General features: G+C 53.8%; 1 protein-coding gene across 4 annotated transcripts; it reads left to right on the top strand.

The window, feature by feature from the left end:
• Positions 1-4,675: 4,675 nt before the first annotated feature.
• Positions 4,676-13,095, top strand: PLA2G5 (phospholipase A2 group V). Of its 4 annotated transcripts, XM_055331038.1 has the most exons (6): positions 4,676-4,731; positions 6,268-6,525; positions 7,797-7,846; positions 9,353-9,497; positions 11,674-11,780; positions 12,515-13,094. In XM_055331038.1, exons 3-6 carry the CDS (start codon positions 7,807-7,809, stop codon positions 12,637-12,639), a joined length of 417 nt encoding a protein of 138 aa, XP_055187013.1. In that variant the 5' UTR covers positions 4,676-4,731; positions 6,268-6,525; positions 7,797-7,806; the 3' UTR covers positions 12,640-13,094. The 4 variants fall into 4 exon arrangements, with proteins under 4 accessions (XP_055187013.1, XP_055187017.1, XP_055187015.1 ...); XM_055331042.1 differs by lacking the exon at positions 6,268-6,525 and having other exon boundaries at positions 4,677-4,694; positions 12,515-13,095; XM_055331040.1 differs by lacking the exon at positions 6,268-6,525 and having other exon boundaries at positions 4,682-4,731; positions 12,515-13,095.
• The last annotated feature ends 2,877 nt before the right edge of the window (positions 13,096-15,972 follow it).

Genomic DNA, 15,972 nt, shown 5'->3' on the forward strand with positions numbered 1-15,972 from the left:
CGTCCTGAGCCGAAGGCAGACACCCAACCACTGAGCCGTGCAGGCGTCTCAAGAGACCCTGCTTTAAATTTTTGGGTACATACCCACCGATGGGACTGCTGGGTCATATGGTGATTCTACGTCTAATTTTTGAAGGAATCACCATGCTGTTTTCCAGCAACTGTGCCATTTCACATTCCCACCAACAGTGTACAAGGGTTCCTTTTTCCTCAACCTGCTTTTAAAGATTCAATGCAGGTGTCTTTTCTTCTAGAAAGCCCTCCGCGATCTCCTCGTCCTGGGACAGGTGCCCTTAGTGTACATTTACTGAGCAACTGCTATGTGCTTGGCGTTGAGCTCAGCACCTGAAACGCAGGTTTGCACAGGAGATGATCTCTGCTCTCAAGACACACTGTCCCATTGGTGCCACCCCGGGCGGAGAGGATAGGACTCAAGCCTGAGTTCTAGGACAGGCCACGAGAGGGTGCTCCAGGCAGGTAGCAGCAGGGAAGCACGTGGGGGATAAGACCATAAGGAGCGGTGGAGACCAGGGCAAAGCTAAACTTGTGTCCAGTTGATGGGGGCAGGTACTTCTCCACTCTGGCCAGCTGTTGCCATGTAGGAATCCAGAGCCGGGATCACCAGGTCTTTTAAAGAGAAGCTGGAAATCTGGATTTTTGTCTGAGATCTCTCTCTCTCTCTCTCTTTAAGATTTTATTTATTTATTCATGAGACACACACAGAGAGAGAGAGGCAGAGACACAGGCAGAAGGAGAAGCAGGCTCCATGCCAGGAGCCCGACGCAGGACTCGATCCCAGGACTCCAGGACCGTGCTGGGCCAAAGGCAGGCGCTAAACTGTGGAGCCATCCAGGGATCCCCTGTCTGAGATCTCAATGCTTCCACGTTACCAACTGATTTCAACATTTTGAAAGTCACTGAGTAGGACAAGCATAGGACTTCCTAGGGCTGCATTTAGCTCAGGGCTGTAAGTTTATAACCAAAGACCCAGTTCCACTCATTAAGCAATTATTGAGAATTATGAGCTCTGACTATAGCTCAGCTTTCACTTCTCCATCTAGAATATGAAGAAGTTATGTGACACTTTGGTCAGGGGTCCTGTCCTGTGAAAATCACAATCCTTAGATCTTTATTGGGTGTCAATCTCTTTGTGGAGTGGCAAGAAAGTGGACCTGGGGTGACAGGCCAGGCTTTAGGTTGCGGGTCTGCCTTCTGTAGGCCACCTAACATCTGCCCCTCAGTTTCCTTACTTAGAATGGGGTCCCGATGCCCCCCAAGATTTTGTGAGGATTCAAGATCCCCATCGGTGAACTTGCCTTGTGCCGGCGGCACAGTATGGAGTTCCTCTCTCCTTCCTTCCCAATTGGTCAGCCTTGAAACTCCCTCCAATTGGAAGTGCTGGAAGAGGCTAGATGTGTGATGAGTTCTACAACATTCCAGAGATTGGCAAGCTTCTTGTGGAGGGAGGAGTCAGGGGGCCTCCATATGGCCCATCTGCCAGTGAGCTCTGGGCAATCCTGCTCTATGTGCCAGCCTCCTGGGGGGCAGCAGATCCTCCCTCCTCTGATGAGGCCGAGGCCACTTCGGCAGCTCTGGTCTCGGGAGGAGAGGGTGTCCAAGTGTGTCTGGCTGCCCTCAGTGGGGCTTTAGCTCTGACGAGCCTGTAGAAAATGGACACAGCAAGTGCCAGAGAACAAGCATGATTATGAGAGGATTAATTTATTGCACAGATATTTCTTGAGGGCCTACCAGGTGTCAGATTGTTGCTCCAGGTTCTGGGGTCAGAAATGAATCAGAGAAGGATCCTGCCCTCAAGAGTCTTCTACTCAATGGCGGTGGACGTGGTTGGGACAATTTAATCCCTGGAGTGTGAATGACTGGATCCCTTACCGGGGAGAGGGGAGTTGACAGGGGCTGGGTTGTGGGGGCGAGGATGAGTTTGGTCCTGGGGCTCCTGCAGGACACAGAGCTACCCTACGAGGCAGGTATTTGGATTGTAATGATTATATATATATTATATATATTATATATGTATATATGTATATATTATATATATTATACTATATTTGAAGTGTGGGCTGGGGCCATGGGTATGAAGCTAGAGCCAGAGTCATCATGCATTCGCAAGGCAAACCTAACTTAACACCTACTCTGTAGGTGCCAGGTGCCAGGAGTACAGAGGTGAAGCAGACGCAGTGCCTACCCTCGGGGGCTCTCAGTTTAGTGCAGTGACATACAGCACTGATATTTATAACAGTTATGATTCCCGAGCACCCATGGGGTGCCGGGCACCGTGCTGAGCCTCTCTGTCTGCATCGCTTCATTGAGTGATCACAACTCTAGAATGAAGCCGGTTCCATCACTGTCCTGGTCTACAGATGGTGGTAAAAGCGAGACTCGAGGATGCCAGGGGACACTGGTAGTCGGAGGTGACACCCAGATATGAATCCAGTTCTGTCTGACTTGAAGCCCAGACTCTTGGACCTGGCACCGAACCTCCTCCTCCTTCCAGTACTCAACCGTTTGTTCAGGGAGTGACACTGTTGTGTCAAAGCTCATGCCAGATTCTGCTTGGCCGGGCTAGCCTCTGGATATCTGCATAAAATGAGCTCTCAATCCCGGAACACGGCCGAGCTCACCCCAGGAGAGGGGGAGAGAAGGAGAGGAGCAGACTTGGGGGGCAGACCCTGCATGTGGGGGCCGGATGGAGGTGGGGGTGAGCTGCGGAGGACAGATGGCAGAGTGTGGCCTCGCAAGGCTGGAGAGTGAGAGGGTCGAGGGGTGAAGCCCAAGCTTGGGGGGATCCCTGGGAGCCCGTGCAGGGACACAGCGGTGGGTTCAGGTGGCAGAGTGTTTGGATGGAAGTGGGTGATGAGCAGCTGGAGGCTTCTCTGTCCAGAAATGTGGCTTTGAGAGGGGAAAAAAAATCTGGAGAGACAGGTCTGAGGAGGCAGGGACATTTCCTCTTGTTTGGTTTAGGATGGCGAGGCCTGTGGTGTCCGTAGGCGGAGGAAGGACCTGGGAGGCCTGGTGGAGAAGGAGAAAAGTTGATACAGAATAGAGAGGAGATCCCCCCCCCCAGGGATGTATCGTGGATTTACTCGGTGCTTTACTATCTGTCCCCTGAACCTGAGGGCAAGTGTGGGGGGCCGGGCCTCTGTCTTGTTCACGGTGGACCCCAACCCCACTGGCACCTTGCATGTAGGAGACACTAGTAGGTACTTTCTGTATAGAACTGGGGCTCACAGGGTTCTGTGGGGTGCCCACCCATTAGCTCTCAGGAGGAGAGGGGCTCCTGAGTTTGCCGTGAGGGGAGAAAAAGCAAGAGAGAGGAGAAGGAGCTCACACCCACATCTCAGAAAAGTGTGTGCACAGGGGGGTCAGGGACGGGCGGGGCTCGGGATGGAGAGAGTGGAGAACAGAGCCTAATATCGGTTGCCTGTGCTCCTCAAGAACACGCTAGAAGGTTACTCTACATTTACTTACTGGCATTGTTAGGCCACTGCTCTGTTATACATGCACTCATGTGCTTCATCCTAACAAGGACTCTGTGAGGCAGGCCGAGCACAGCCAGCCCGGAGGAGATGTAGCTTGCACTTGCAGTGGGGAAGTCAGGATTTGAACCCAGGACCTGAAGCTCATCTACATTCTGTGATGTCGACCCCCTGCACCACGCACCTCTCCACTTGGCCTTATTTTATTCATTTTTAAAAAGTCTTTTTTATTTATTTACTCACGAGAGACACAGAGAGCGAGGCAGAGACACAGGCAGAGGGAGAAGCAGCTCGCTCCGGGAGCCCGCTGTGGGACTCGATCCCGGGACCCCGGGATCACGCCCTGAGCCAAAGGCAGATTCTCACCCACTGAGCCACCCAGGTGCCCCCCGGCCTTATTTTATACAGCAGGCGCCTCATCGTGGGCCTCTGGGGCGGCCGGGAGTCATTATTCTCCTGGATCACAGGAACAAACAGAGGTGTGGTGACTTGTCCGGAGTCACACGGCTCCTGGGTGGCTGAGTGGGGACTCCAGCCTGCGTGGCTCCCACTGCCAGCCTGGTGGGCTCTCCTTCCCGGAGGGAAGGAATGCAGGAATTCCGTAAGGAGTTCAGGTGCCACAAGGGAGGTGCCAGCTCCAGGGACATTTCACAGCATCCCCAGAGTGGGGCTTTCACGGGCTCCAGGGTCGCCCCACCCCGGGAACTGGGCAGCGTGGACGGGGAGGGTTGGCAGGTGAGGAACAACAGGAAGAGGGCGAGGACAGAGTTGGGGGTGTGCCACCTGGCTGCCCCTGAGTCGAGCCCGAGGGAGGAGCCGTGGGCTGGAGGGCTTGATAAAGACGCGCTGTGGCAGGCAGGAGGGGGGCTGTCCCGGAGGGGGATTCCAGCTCTCCGGTCCCTGGTGGGGAACCCTGGACCATGGGTGGCCCAGGCCAGACCCTCCTCGGTGTCTCTCCTGGCTCACCCAGGGAACTGTGACACGTTCAGGGAATCGCTGCTTTGGAACACAGAGAGGCAGAGAGTCCCCTGGGGTCTCGGTGGGGGGGGGGGGAGAGGAGGAGAAGCAGGGCTCCTATGTGAGCCATCGGGACGCCTGGAGGCGGCCCAGGCGGGGCGTGGGAGGCGGGCAGAGAGGCCTTTAAAACCCGCGGGCCCAGTGCCTGCCTCTCCTGCAGCGGGGCGGAGAGAAGGGCTCCCTGGTGAGGAACCAGCATCTGGGGACTGCCTGGCTTGGAGGTGTGGGGGTGTGCAGGGTGCAGGGAGGGAGAAGGGCTGGGAGAGGAGGCCCCTGACCCCCCCCTCCGAGTCTCCCCCCAGATGGAGGGGAGGTCTCTCGTATGCCTGTTGTGCAGCGGGCTTGATTCTGTCTGTCCCCTGTGGCCGGAGACCTGACCTGGGGGTCCTGGAGCATGGAGGGGGGGCTCTGTCCCTCCAGGGACCCAGCCACTCCCGACCCCCACTCTTTCATCTTCAGTTAGGCTGTCTGTCTCCACTCTCTCCACCTCCCATGACCTCAGCCACCACTTTACTCCAAAATTATCTCGCCGCCGTGCTCATTGCCCTCTGTGGTCGCTTGATAAAAATAGCCAATCCCACATCCTTCTCCTGGGGGCCGGCTCTGAGCTCCACCGATGGGCCACTTTCCAGCCCCTAGGGCAGCTGTGTCCCTGCCTCTGTCACCTCCTCACTGAGACCTCTCTGCAATCTTTCTCGGACCCCCCTTCCATGCGGCCTCATGCTGTTCCCTGCACCGACAGCCCCGGCCCAAGGTGCTCAGAAATGTGCCTGGGATTTTGGTTCGATTCAGGCAGGTACGGTGAGGCCAGGAGCCGGTTGCCATGGAGAAGACAGTCTGTGACTTACAGTCTCTGAGAGAAGGGGACACGCCACACATGCGGGGTCACACCGTGCGGGGTCACACCGTGCGGGGCCACACGAGGAAGCACTGGGGTTGTTGATCCAGAGGCGGAAGAAACTAGAGCAAGCTGTGCCCAGAGCCTCTCTTGTGTTTTCTGTGGGAAAGGCCAGGCAGGGGGCAAACAGCTTGGGCCTGGCCAGCTCAGAGGATTTCCACAGACTCCAGGCTGCAGGGGTGGTGGGTTCCTAGGTCCCTAGCGGCCTGCTTCTGGCCCTGGGGTGATTTAGGGCAGGGGAGAGATTGACTGGGAGCAGGAGAGTTAGACAGGGGGGTTGGGGGGCGAGTTCGGGACTGGCTGGTTTGCACATATGAAAGCCTTGTCCCTGGGGAGTCTTGTTATCGCTAGGAATTAGCTACTCCTGGGAGGGGCTGTGTCTTCCCAGCACCCCCCTCAAAGGTCCCCATGGGACATCAAAGCCTCATCAAATATGGAAAAGGTACCCCAGGAATAGTACACAGGGGCTGGCAGTGGAGCAGAGTAGGTCCACAGCCCTGGGCTGCAGAGTTGGGCAGCTCACCTCCCCTTCCTCAGTTTCTCCATCTGTGAGATCAACAACTACCCTCCCCTCATTCAACAAATGAGTATGGAAGGGGCAGACACGGTAGCAGCAGGTCTAACAACCGCCACCTGCCAGGGTGCCCGGCAGGCTTACAGAGACAGGGGACAGATCCTGGCACACTGCGGGCGCCCGGGCGTGGCGGCTGGCCTCTTCCTCCTGTCGCGGCTCTGAGAAGAGGCCGGGAATGACCGGTGTGGAAGGGGTAGGGTCTGGAGCCATGTCCCCTGGCCGGTTGGAGCCCTCGAGGCGAGGCCACGGGTGGACAGAACCCTCAGGAATGTTCTTGGAACTCAGAGGAGCTGCTGGACAAAGGGCGGCACGGAGAGGCCCGCCCGCAGCCGGAGCCCCGGGGAGCGGAGGTGCTGTGCTTGGAGCCAGGCTGCGGGGGTGCCAGGGGCTCGGGGCAGAGCGCCGCACGAGTGACCGCTGAACCCAGGGATCAGAGACAGCCGGGCACTGACGGGGGAACCTTGGCAGACCATCAGCCGCTGAGCAGCTGTGGATAAACACGGACCTTGGGATCCAGAGAGGGAAGGGAAGCAGACAGCGCCGGTAAGGAACCCCCGAGAGGCCAAGTTAGAATCAGGCGCTGGCCCAAGCCGCTTGGAATTTCCTCTGCCTTCTGGGTGTGATTTTTCGGGAGTCAAGGCCGGTGATTCATGTGTTTGCCGAAGGCAGGTGCTGGGGAGGGAAGCTGGGGTCTCCAGGCCCGCGGAGTAGAGCTCCGAGGCTCAAAGGCAAGTCACCCCTCCGAGAAGGGAGGCTCTGCTGGGCGGTGAGAGGTGCACAGGCCTGGGGTTGAACCCTTCTTCCACTTCTTACAAGCTGCCTGGCTTCTGGCAAGTTCCATGAGGTCTTTGATCCTCCATTTCTCTGCTGGGAAAAATGGGAGCAGTGATATCTACTCTTGGGAGCCCTCACGAATACCCAGGGTCGACTTATTCTTTACGTAGACACAGTACTTGGAGCTCATAGAAATGTTTTAAATCTAATTGTTTTAGAATCAGGAGAAGAAAAATGAATAGAATCGTAATGGATATATCATACTACATCCCGCCTGGATCATATTTGTTTCCATACCAATACAGTTGTAAGATATAACTTAAAAGAATTTATTTTTTTTTTTGGAGGAAGGGGCCCATGAAGGCGAAAGTGCCCAGGACCCACAAAGCCACAGCAAGGCCCTGAAGGCTGCTCACAAGGGGCTGCTGGCGCTTCCTTCCGGAGTCCCCACTCTGGGCCAGGCCCTACTCTCTGTGCTGGGACAGAGGGGTGAAGCAGCCTCGCTTCTGCCCCCCTCCCCCCCCCCCCCCCAGACACCAGCAGGTCAGACATCCTTGACAACCGGCAGCCAGGGCCGAGAGATGAAAGAACAGAGGACTTAGCATCATCTGCTTCCCTCTGCCTCCCACCCTGACTCCATCACTCCCTCCATCCTGGCTTCTTTCCTCCCTACTTGGTCCTTGCGTCCTTCATTAAGGGCCATGTCCAGCTTGTGTCAATTCCCACCTGTCACCTGTGCCACCAAATCTCCATTAGGAAACCTCTGCCTATTTTAGCCATTGCCTGCGGAGGGGGCAGTTGTGCTGGGGCATCTGTGGTGGGAAAGTCCACTCCTGCCTCTACCGGGGACCATACCCTACAAGTGCTCTTTGGCTCCAAGTGACCCCCCAGGATCAACTCCTTGAGGTTTTTGCCTCTTTTCCAACTAAGGTCGCCTTTGTGCTGCCCAACAGGAGAGGGTGAGGCCTGGCGGGAACCCAGGGGTGGGGTCCGGATGCGTCTCCTGAGAGGCACGTCACAGGATGCATTTTCTCTTCCAGAACCCCGGAGATGAACGGCCTTCTCACACTAGCTTGGTTACTGGCTTGTTGTAAGTGCTGGGCCCATGACCTCTGAACTCGTGACCTTCTATCCCCAGGAACAGTAGAGTAGTGGAAAGGAGGCTAGTCTTGGAGGTTGTTGAGACTTGATCTTGAATCTCGGCTCTGCACTTCCTGTGTAGGCATCAGCAAGAGCCTTTGCCTCTCTGAGCCTCTGTCTCCTCATCTGCGACACGGGATGACATTTAGCCCACTGGTGGGGCTGTGGCATGATTTTAGATGGTGATAGGTAGAGAGGTGATTGTGTGACGTGGACCAAATGTGGCTTGCAAATGTGAGAAGCATATTTTTCACTTTGGTGCAAAACAAAACAAAGTGAGGCCCAAATGAAAAACTAGACCCTCATAAGTAACTATTCCATCCCGTGGTTCCTGGGTCATTCTCTGCTGAGGCTGGCCTGGGTCTTCTTTTCTTCTTTTCTTTTTTCTTTTCTTTTCTTTTCTTTTCTTTTCTTTTCTTTTCTTTTCTTTTCTTTTCTTTTCTTTCTTTCTTTCTTTCTTTCTTTCTTTCTTTCTTTCTTTTTTTTCCTTCTTTTTTAAAAAGATTTTATTTATTTATTCATGAGAGACACAGAGAGAGGCAGAGACACAGGCAGAGGGAGAAGCAGGCTCCCTGTGGGGAGCCTGATGTGGGAGTCGATCCCAGGACCCTTGGATCATGCCCTGAGCCAAAGGCAGGTGCTCAACCACTGAGCCACCCAGGCGTCCCTGGCCTGGGTTTTCAATACATGCCCTACCTGCTGCCATCTCCCAGCTGGAGGTAATTGCACAGCACAGGGGAGCCCCATGACCGTGTACACAACCCCCGACAGCTGTCCTAATCTCTGATGTCTTGCCAGATCCCTGAGACTCACCAAGGGTGGGAAGCCTAGTGGGAGGAGGGAGTCCCTGGCTCCCTGTGAAACCCTGAACCTTTCCTCCCAAACTATTGTCTCCCAATCTGGAAGGTGAGGTAGCTGCCTTCTACGATCTGGGAGGATCCCACCCTGCTAAAGGTTCTGGGCCTGATGTTCTAGATGGTGTTATTTGCGGGGAGGGAGGTACCCATCGTCAGGAGAGACAGGAAGCACCTGTCTGCCTGCTTCCTACAGCTACCATATTAATTACACTTAATATTTCTCGGTCATTCACTATGTGTCTGCCGTTGTGCTCAAAATTCACACATGTCCTCTCATTTTAACCCTCAGAATAGCTCCAAAATGTAGGCGCTCACTTTAGCCCCTCACCCGATTTGCAGACGAAGAGGCAGAGGCTTTGAGAGATGAAGTGACACATTGTGCTGAGAATGAGCAGCAGAGGCAGGGTTTGAACCCATGTTCTAGCATTCTCCGAGTCCAGACTTGTAGCTCTTCTGCATCCCTCCCCTTTCTCAGTCCTGTCCCACTAATGGGGAGAATAAGGAGGAGACACCCGGGTCCCTGCAAGCTGCAGGGCAGGAGAAAGGGCAGGTGCATGTGGGGCAAGTGTGTTCACCCGGAGCCGTGGGCTGCCTTCCAGGTGTGCGTGCTGTGCCGGGAGGCTTGCTGGACCTCAAGTCCATGATTGAGAAGGTGACTGGGAAGACCGCCCTGACGAACTACGGCTTCTATGGCTGCTACTGTGGCTGGGGCGGTCGGGGGACCCCCAAGGATGGCACCGATTGGTGAGCTGGTCATCATGATTATCCTTTGCACTCAGCCTCTGCACCCGCATTATCTCACATAATTCCGTGTCAGTTCTGGAAGAGGAGTATCAAAGCGCCACTTTATTGGCAAGAAAACTGTGTGCCAGGGAGGTTAGCTGACTTGCTCAAGAGACATCTAGTAACTTCTCAGTAACCTAATGTGTCAGTTGTTCTATTGCTACATAACACATCACCCCAAATGTAATGGTTTAGAGTGAGCATGATCATTTATTTTGCTCAGAATTGGCCTTTTGGGTAGGTCTTGGCAGGATGGCTTGTCCCTGCACCCCTGCCCCTACCCCTGGCTTCAACTTGGGCAGCTTGAATGAGGCCGGACCATCCAGTTTCCAGATGGCTCACTCCCGTGGCTGGCTGCTGCCTGGGAGCTCAGCTGAGGCTAGAGAGTGGTTGGGGGGCTCGGTTCCTCTCACTTAGGCCTCTCCAAGGCTGTTGGGACTTCCTTCCCCCACAGCACAGTGACTGCTGGATTCCCTAAGAGTGAGTGTCCCAAGGTTGCAGGGCAAAAGGGTCTAGCCTCAGAAATTCTATGGTGTCACTTGGTGGAGGCAGTCACAAAGGCATTGAGAGGAAAGGGACCTAGATTCCATTTCCTGATTGGGAAGTGTCAAAGTTCTAGAACATATGAGCAGAAGAGATTGTACTTTGGAAAATTCTGAGATACCTGATGTGGATAATGGAATGGGGCCATGAGGCAAGTGGATGGCAGAAGGTGGGAGCCAAATTTTCCACTGCTGGAAGGGGAGTTCTCTCCCTGCAGTGATGGATTAGAGGTGGAGATGTCAGTATGAACTCCTGTTTAGCTTAATATAGAGGCAGGTAGTTACGTACAGAAATAGGTACAGATGTGTTTACTAACATGGGTTAATATGGACACAGTTTTTGCTCTCTCAGCTGAGAGGACCTACAAGAAACAACATCCAGGAGCAATAAGCAACTTCCAGTCCCCAGATCTGGTCTCTAACACCATTCTCCAAAACAATGAACCAAGGCTCCTTGGAGACATGGCTGATTCTAGGACCAGGACAGAAAATATATAGGAGGAGCCTGGAGTTTCAAGTGAGCCCAAAAGATAAGGAAGCACTCAAAAGAACCACCTCCCGCATAGGTAGGGATAGGTCAGGGAGCACAAGAGCCAACTGGAAGGGCTCCCAGTGGCCAAAGCTGGAGTGATTAAAGCAGCAAGATAAACCCATAGCCCCAGTCTTATCATGAGAAAAACATCAGACAAATTCCATAGAGAGCCATCCTACAAAATACCAGCCCGGCCCTCCTCAAAACTGTCAAGGTCATCAAAAACAAGGAAAATATGAGATACTGTCACAGGCAAGAGGAGACTAAAGAGACTTGACAACTAAGTGTAATGAGGTGTCCTGGATAGGATCCTTAAATAGAAAAGGACATTAAGTGAAAACTAAGCAAATCTAAATAAACTAGGGACTTTTTACAATTAAGGAATCAATAGTGGTGCATCATGATTTAGCTGATTAGTTATTTAATCTATGATATCAATATCGGTTTGTTAATTGTAACACCTAATATAAGATGTTGATAATGGGAAAAACTGGGTGTGGGGTACAAAGGAACACTCTATACGACTTCTCTATTTTTCTATAAATCAACTTTTAAAAAGTGCCATCTTCCACACCTAACACACTGGAAGTTTATTTTTTGCTCACATCACAGTTCCTTGTGACTCACATATTAATGCCCGGACCCAGGTTCCTTCCATCTTGTGGCTCTGCCATCCCCTGTGCCCTCAGAGTCCTCTTCTGGGTCATCTCCATCCACCTGAGAGACAGGGAAAGAGAGAAAGAAGAGGACAGTGTGGGAGGGTTTCATGGGTAGGTCTGGAAGTGGTGGACATCATTTCTGACCATTATTCCCCCCGTCGGAACCTAGTTGTGTGGCCACAGCCACTCGCAAGGGAGGCTGGGAAAAGTAGGCTCACAGTGACCCTGGGGGAGAGAGCAGGTGAGTGAACCACTAGCCAGTGGCAGGCGGCCCCAGCAGAAGAGCAGAGAAGTGCTCAGCCATACCCTTAGATTCTCTCTTTGCCAGAGCGCACCCACCTAGCTGCCCCCCGCTAATGTGACGTGCCCCTTCCATCCAGGATCTACGTCTCTTGTGTTGGCAGGTGCTGTTGGGTGCATGATCACTGCTACGGGCGGCTGGAGGAGAAAGGCTGCCACATCCGGACACAGTCCTACAAATACAGATTTGCACGGGGACTGGTCACCTGTGGTAAGGCTGGGGCTTCCCCTTCAGGCCACTGATAGAGCCTGGGTCTTTGCTGGTTCTGAGCTCAGCTGTCCCCGGGGTCAGCCGGCCCGGCCTGTATCTGGGAGGGCAGAGCTGGGGGCAGGAGGGGCAGGAGGGGCAGGATTATCATGGGTGTATCTGACTTCTGCGGAAGGGCTGAAACCTCGCAGGCGGAGCATTCCCCAGGTGCCAAATGCTTTGCATGCTTCCTCTCACTTGCTCCCCCAAATACCTTTTGGAGTGTGTTCACTTTTCCCGTTTTACGAGTGAGGAAACTAGAATTCAGAGCCTTGCCAGCACGCATGGCTAGAGCTGGGATTCAAGCTCAGGTCCATCTGAGTTCGCGAAACTCCTTCTGGGGGCCATGTCTCCTCCTTGAGGACTGGACTTCCTCCCCGGCAGAAGCCGTCTCCACCGTCAGAGTGGGAACGTCTAAGGGGAGAGAACGTGTCTCCACCGTCAGACTGGGTGGGAACTCCCAGAGGGCAGGGGCTGTGTCTCCCTGGGCCGAAACCTGTCCCGGGGCAGCAGCTAGGCCACTTCCATCGGATCATGCATTTCCCAGTGTGGAAGCTGTGCCTCCCTCATCGGACGGAGAGCCTCCTGGGGCAGGACGCAGACCGGGGAGTTTGCTGAGGATAGAAGCAAGCCCAGGAGGCAGTGTTGGTGGAGCCCCCGTTCCCCTCCTCATTGTGCCTTTGGTGTCCCGTTTGCAGAATATGGGCCCCTCTGCCAGATGCAGCTCTGCACCTGTGACCGGAAGCTCGTCTACTGCCTCAAGAGGAACCTAAGAAGCTACAACCCTCGCTACCAATACTTCCCCAACATCCTCTGCTCCTAGTCGCCCTCGGAGCTCTTACTTGACCAGGACTTTTGCCCCCTTCTCTTACAACACGGAGCCCACCGACTCTGCTGGGTTCCTGCGAGAGGCCCCCAGTCTTGGCCACGGGGCTTGGGGGAGCCCCCTGGCCACACTTCACACTCCGCAGAGTTCCAGGAGAGTGACTCTGCTCGTAGGACCTGGTAAGGTCAGGGTCCCTGACCCCGACTCATGAAGTCGGCCCCTCTGATGCAGGGAGCTCGCCCCCAGCTCCAGGCCAGCTGTCCGCCCTTGGCCCCAAAGACAGCGCCCCTTCTCCAGGAAGATGCATTTACTTTTCAGTTTCAGCAGTCAGATTAGCCCTATACCCTCTAGTGAATTTTTACTCAAGGTAAAAGCAACATGGACCCCATATAGATATTAAATAAAATCTCTTCTTAAATAAAACCACATGGGCACTTGTCTCTGCTCTTGGGGATTGCCTTGCACCCCTTCTTCCTCTGCCACTGGGGCACTGGACCCAAAGGTACCGGAGACTCTCAGGAATAGAAGGTGAGGATTCATAAATAGAAGGTTTTCTGGGATCCAAGCCTTCTTTGGGGTTCATCTTCTTACACCATGGGGTCCTCTCTGGCCAAGCACCAGGTTCCATTCTTCCTTGAGGAGGTGAGGAGAAGGTGCTTGGCAATCATGCCAGCTTGGGCTTCCGGGCCAGAGAGGGCTGCGTTCGAATCCCAGCACCGGCTTCTCTAGTCGCGTGGTCTCGGGCTTGTTGCTGAACCTCTGTGACTTCCAGTTTCCTTAAAAAGGAAACCAGAATGTTTCTTGCAATGTAGAGTGGGTAATCCAGAGGTCATCTTGCTGCTGACACAGGCATGCTGAGGTTCTGGAATTCCGCAGAGCAGGACATTTTTTTTAAAAAAATAGGGTTCAGCGGAGGGGTTCATTTTTATCACGTAAGGATTCTAAAAAACCCACCTCATCTATCAATTCATAAAAGAAAGGGTGATCTAATACCAAGACTGCGGGAAGAAAGCACACATTCCGAAACAAAGGAGAGTCCTTTCCAAGAAAGGACCTTTGGCCTCCTTATGCGGACAAACCCCAAAATAACCACATGATAAATGGGATCTATATTTAAGAAAAACTCCCAACACTGAACATTTTTCAAAATAAAATGTAATTTTATGAGACGACTCTGAATGTACTAGTGCCTTAGAAAAGTGATACCGACTTGAATCTATTTGACTGTGTTGCATAGAATGGAGCTCACGTGTCCCATTTACTCTTCAAAAAATTTTTTTAAAATTTTTTTTTATTTATGATAGTCGCACAGAGAGAGAGAGGCAGAGACATAGGCAGAGGGAGAAGCAGGCTCCACGCACCGGGAGCCCGAAGTGGGATTCGATCCCGGGTCTCCAGGATTGCGCCCTAGGCCAAAGGCAGGCGCTAAACGACTGCGCCACCCAGGGATCCCCCCAATTTTTTTTTAAATCAAAACCGTTCCCCAAGTCCAATGTGAAATAGGCACACAGGAGAGTCAGAAGCTTCACTTTGATGCCATTTCTCCCCAGTTAAGAGTTCCTGAATGATGGAGAAGAGACCCCAGCCCCGTCAGGGACAGGTGGCGGGCAGGGGTTGTCTTGCCGCTGGGGTTCTGCGGGAGGGGCTGCGTGCAGGCCGTCCTCTCCGGGCGTCCCAGCCCAGGGCACCTGCATTCAGACAGGCACAGGCAGGCATTTGTGGACAAGGGAAGCTTCGAGGTTACAAAAGCAACAGCACAGGCTGAGATGGGCTTGAGCTGGAGGGGCCTCTGGGGAACTTTTATTTATCTACCAGGAAATGGAGGTGCAGAGAGGTTGGGAGATTTTCCCAAAGTCACACAGCACAGCAACAGCAGAAGTTAGAGGTAGATCTCAGATCCGGGTTCTAAACCCTGGGGCCTGACTACCAGCCCATTGTCTTTAGCTCCAGTGCACGTAGAGAGAAAACAGAAGCTGGGCTAGTTTGGGGGTTCATCCATAATAGGGGTTTTCAGGACGATCCCCTGGATTCCACCTGAGGGCCAGGTTCTTCTCTGCTCTAACTGCCTTGGATAGCAGAGGCCGTCCCCGGCTTGTTAGTCTGGCAGGGGCTCTGACTTCATCCTCTGTAGAGGGGGACCCCACTGAGGTCCTCCACGGAGGCTGCCCTGGACCCCTGTCATGGCAGCGAGCAGCTCTGGGGAAATGATGAAATCCAGGAATCGCCAAAACCCAGGAGGAGGTGGTCTCTTTGACTCTGTTATTTGACCAACTCTTGGGTGACAAGAGACCCATCAGGGGGCTCATCTCTCGAAATTGCATGGTCCCCCAAGGGGTGCACTGTCCTGGATCTGTCATGTGTCCTTTAGCTACGCGGAAATTGCATTTCCCAGAAATTCCATCCCCGCAGAATTCCAGGCTGGTGTGGGTCTCCGGAGATGTTTGCATGAGATGCGGAAGCAGATGTGGAGTAGGAGTGGTAGGATTTTTACAAGCAGGGTTGGAGCGGAGCATGAGAGGCTGTTGCGGGTGATGCGTGTGGGCCCTTATCTACTGGCTCACCGTGTGGGTGTTGGGGAGCACCCGAGCCGCAGCCACTCCAGGTCCTGCCAGGCCACCTGCTTTGGCTCCTTCCGTTGGAGGTGATGAGATGGTTAAGGGCATTCTGGGCTGTCCTCGTGGGTTCCACTCATCCCTGCCGGTCCAATTGCCCTGTCGCTTGGGCCACAGGATTTCAGGCAGCGGCACCAGCAGAAAAAGAAACAGCCTCTCACAGAATGCTTGCTTTTTTTTTTTTTTTTTAAACTGGCTTCCACAATCATGGAAGCCAAATCCACATAAAAACCCCTTATTTTAGGGCAGCCCGGGTGGCTCAGCATTTTGGAGCTGCCTTCGGCCCAGGGCGGGATCCTACAGTCCCAGGATCGAGTCCCACGTCGGGCTTCCTGCATGGAGCCCGCTTCTCCCTCTGCCTGTGTCTCCTTCTCTCTCTTTCTCTCTGTGTCTCTCATGAATAAATAATTTTTTTTAAAAGTCCCTTATTTTATATGTTGGGATCTCCTAGACGTTCCGAGGCTCCGATCAAACCCTGATTGATAGAGCCGGCTTCCCAGTGCCTACCAGTGTGCTTGGCACACAGCAGGTGCTTCACAAGTGTTTGTTGACTGAATGAGTGACCGGATGGGCAGATGAGTGAACGAGACAGTCCCTGCCCCCAGGGTGTTCACGGACCAGAGTGGAAACAGGCCTGATGAGCTGGGCAGGAGGAAGGGCAGCGCAGCGGCTGCTGGTACAGTCTGGACGAGCGCTGGCTTGTCTTTGTCCCTTTGGC

Source organism: Nyctereutes procyonoides, unplaced genomic scaffold (assembly GCF_905146905.1).
Source record: "Nyctereutes procyonoides isolate TBG_1078 unplaced genomic scaffold, NYPRO_anot_genome, whole genome shotgun sequence".
Taxonomy (NCBI): domain Eukaryota; kingdom Metazoa; phylum Chordata; class Mammalia; order Carnivora; family Canidae; genus Nyctereutes; species Nyctereutes procyonoides.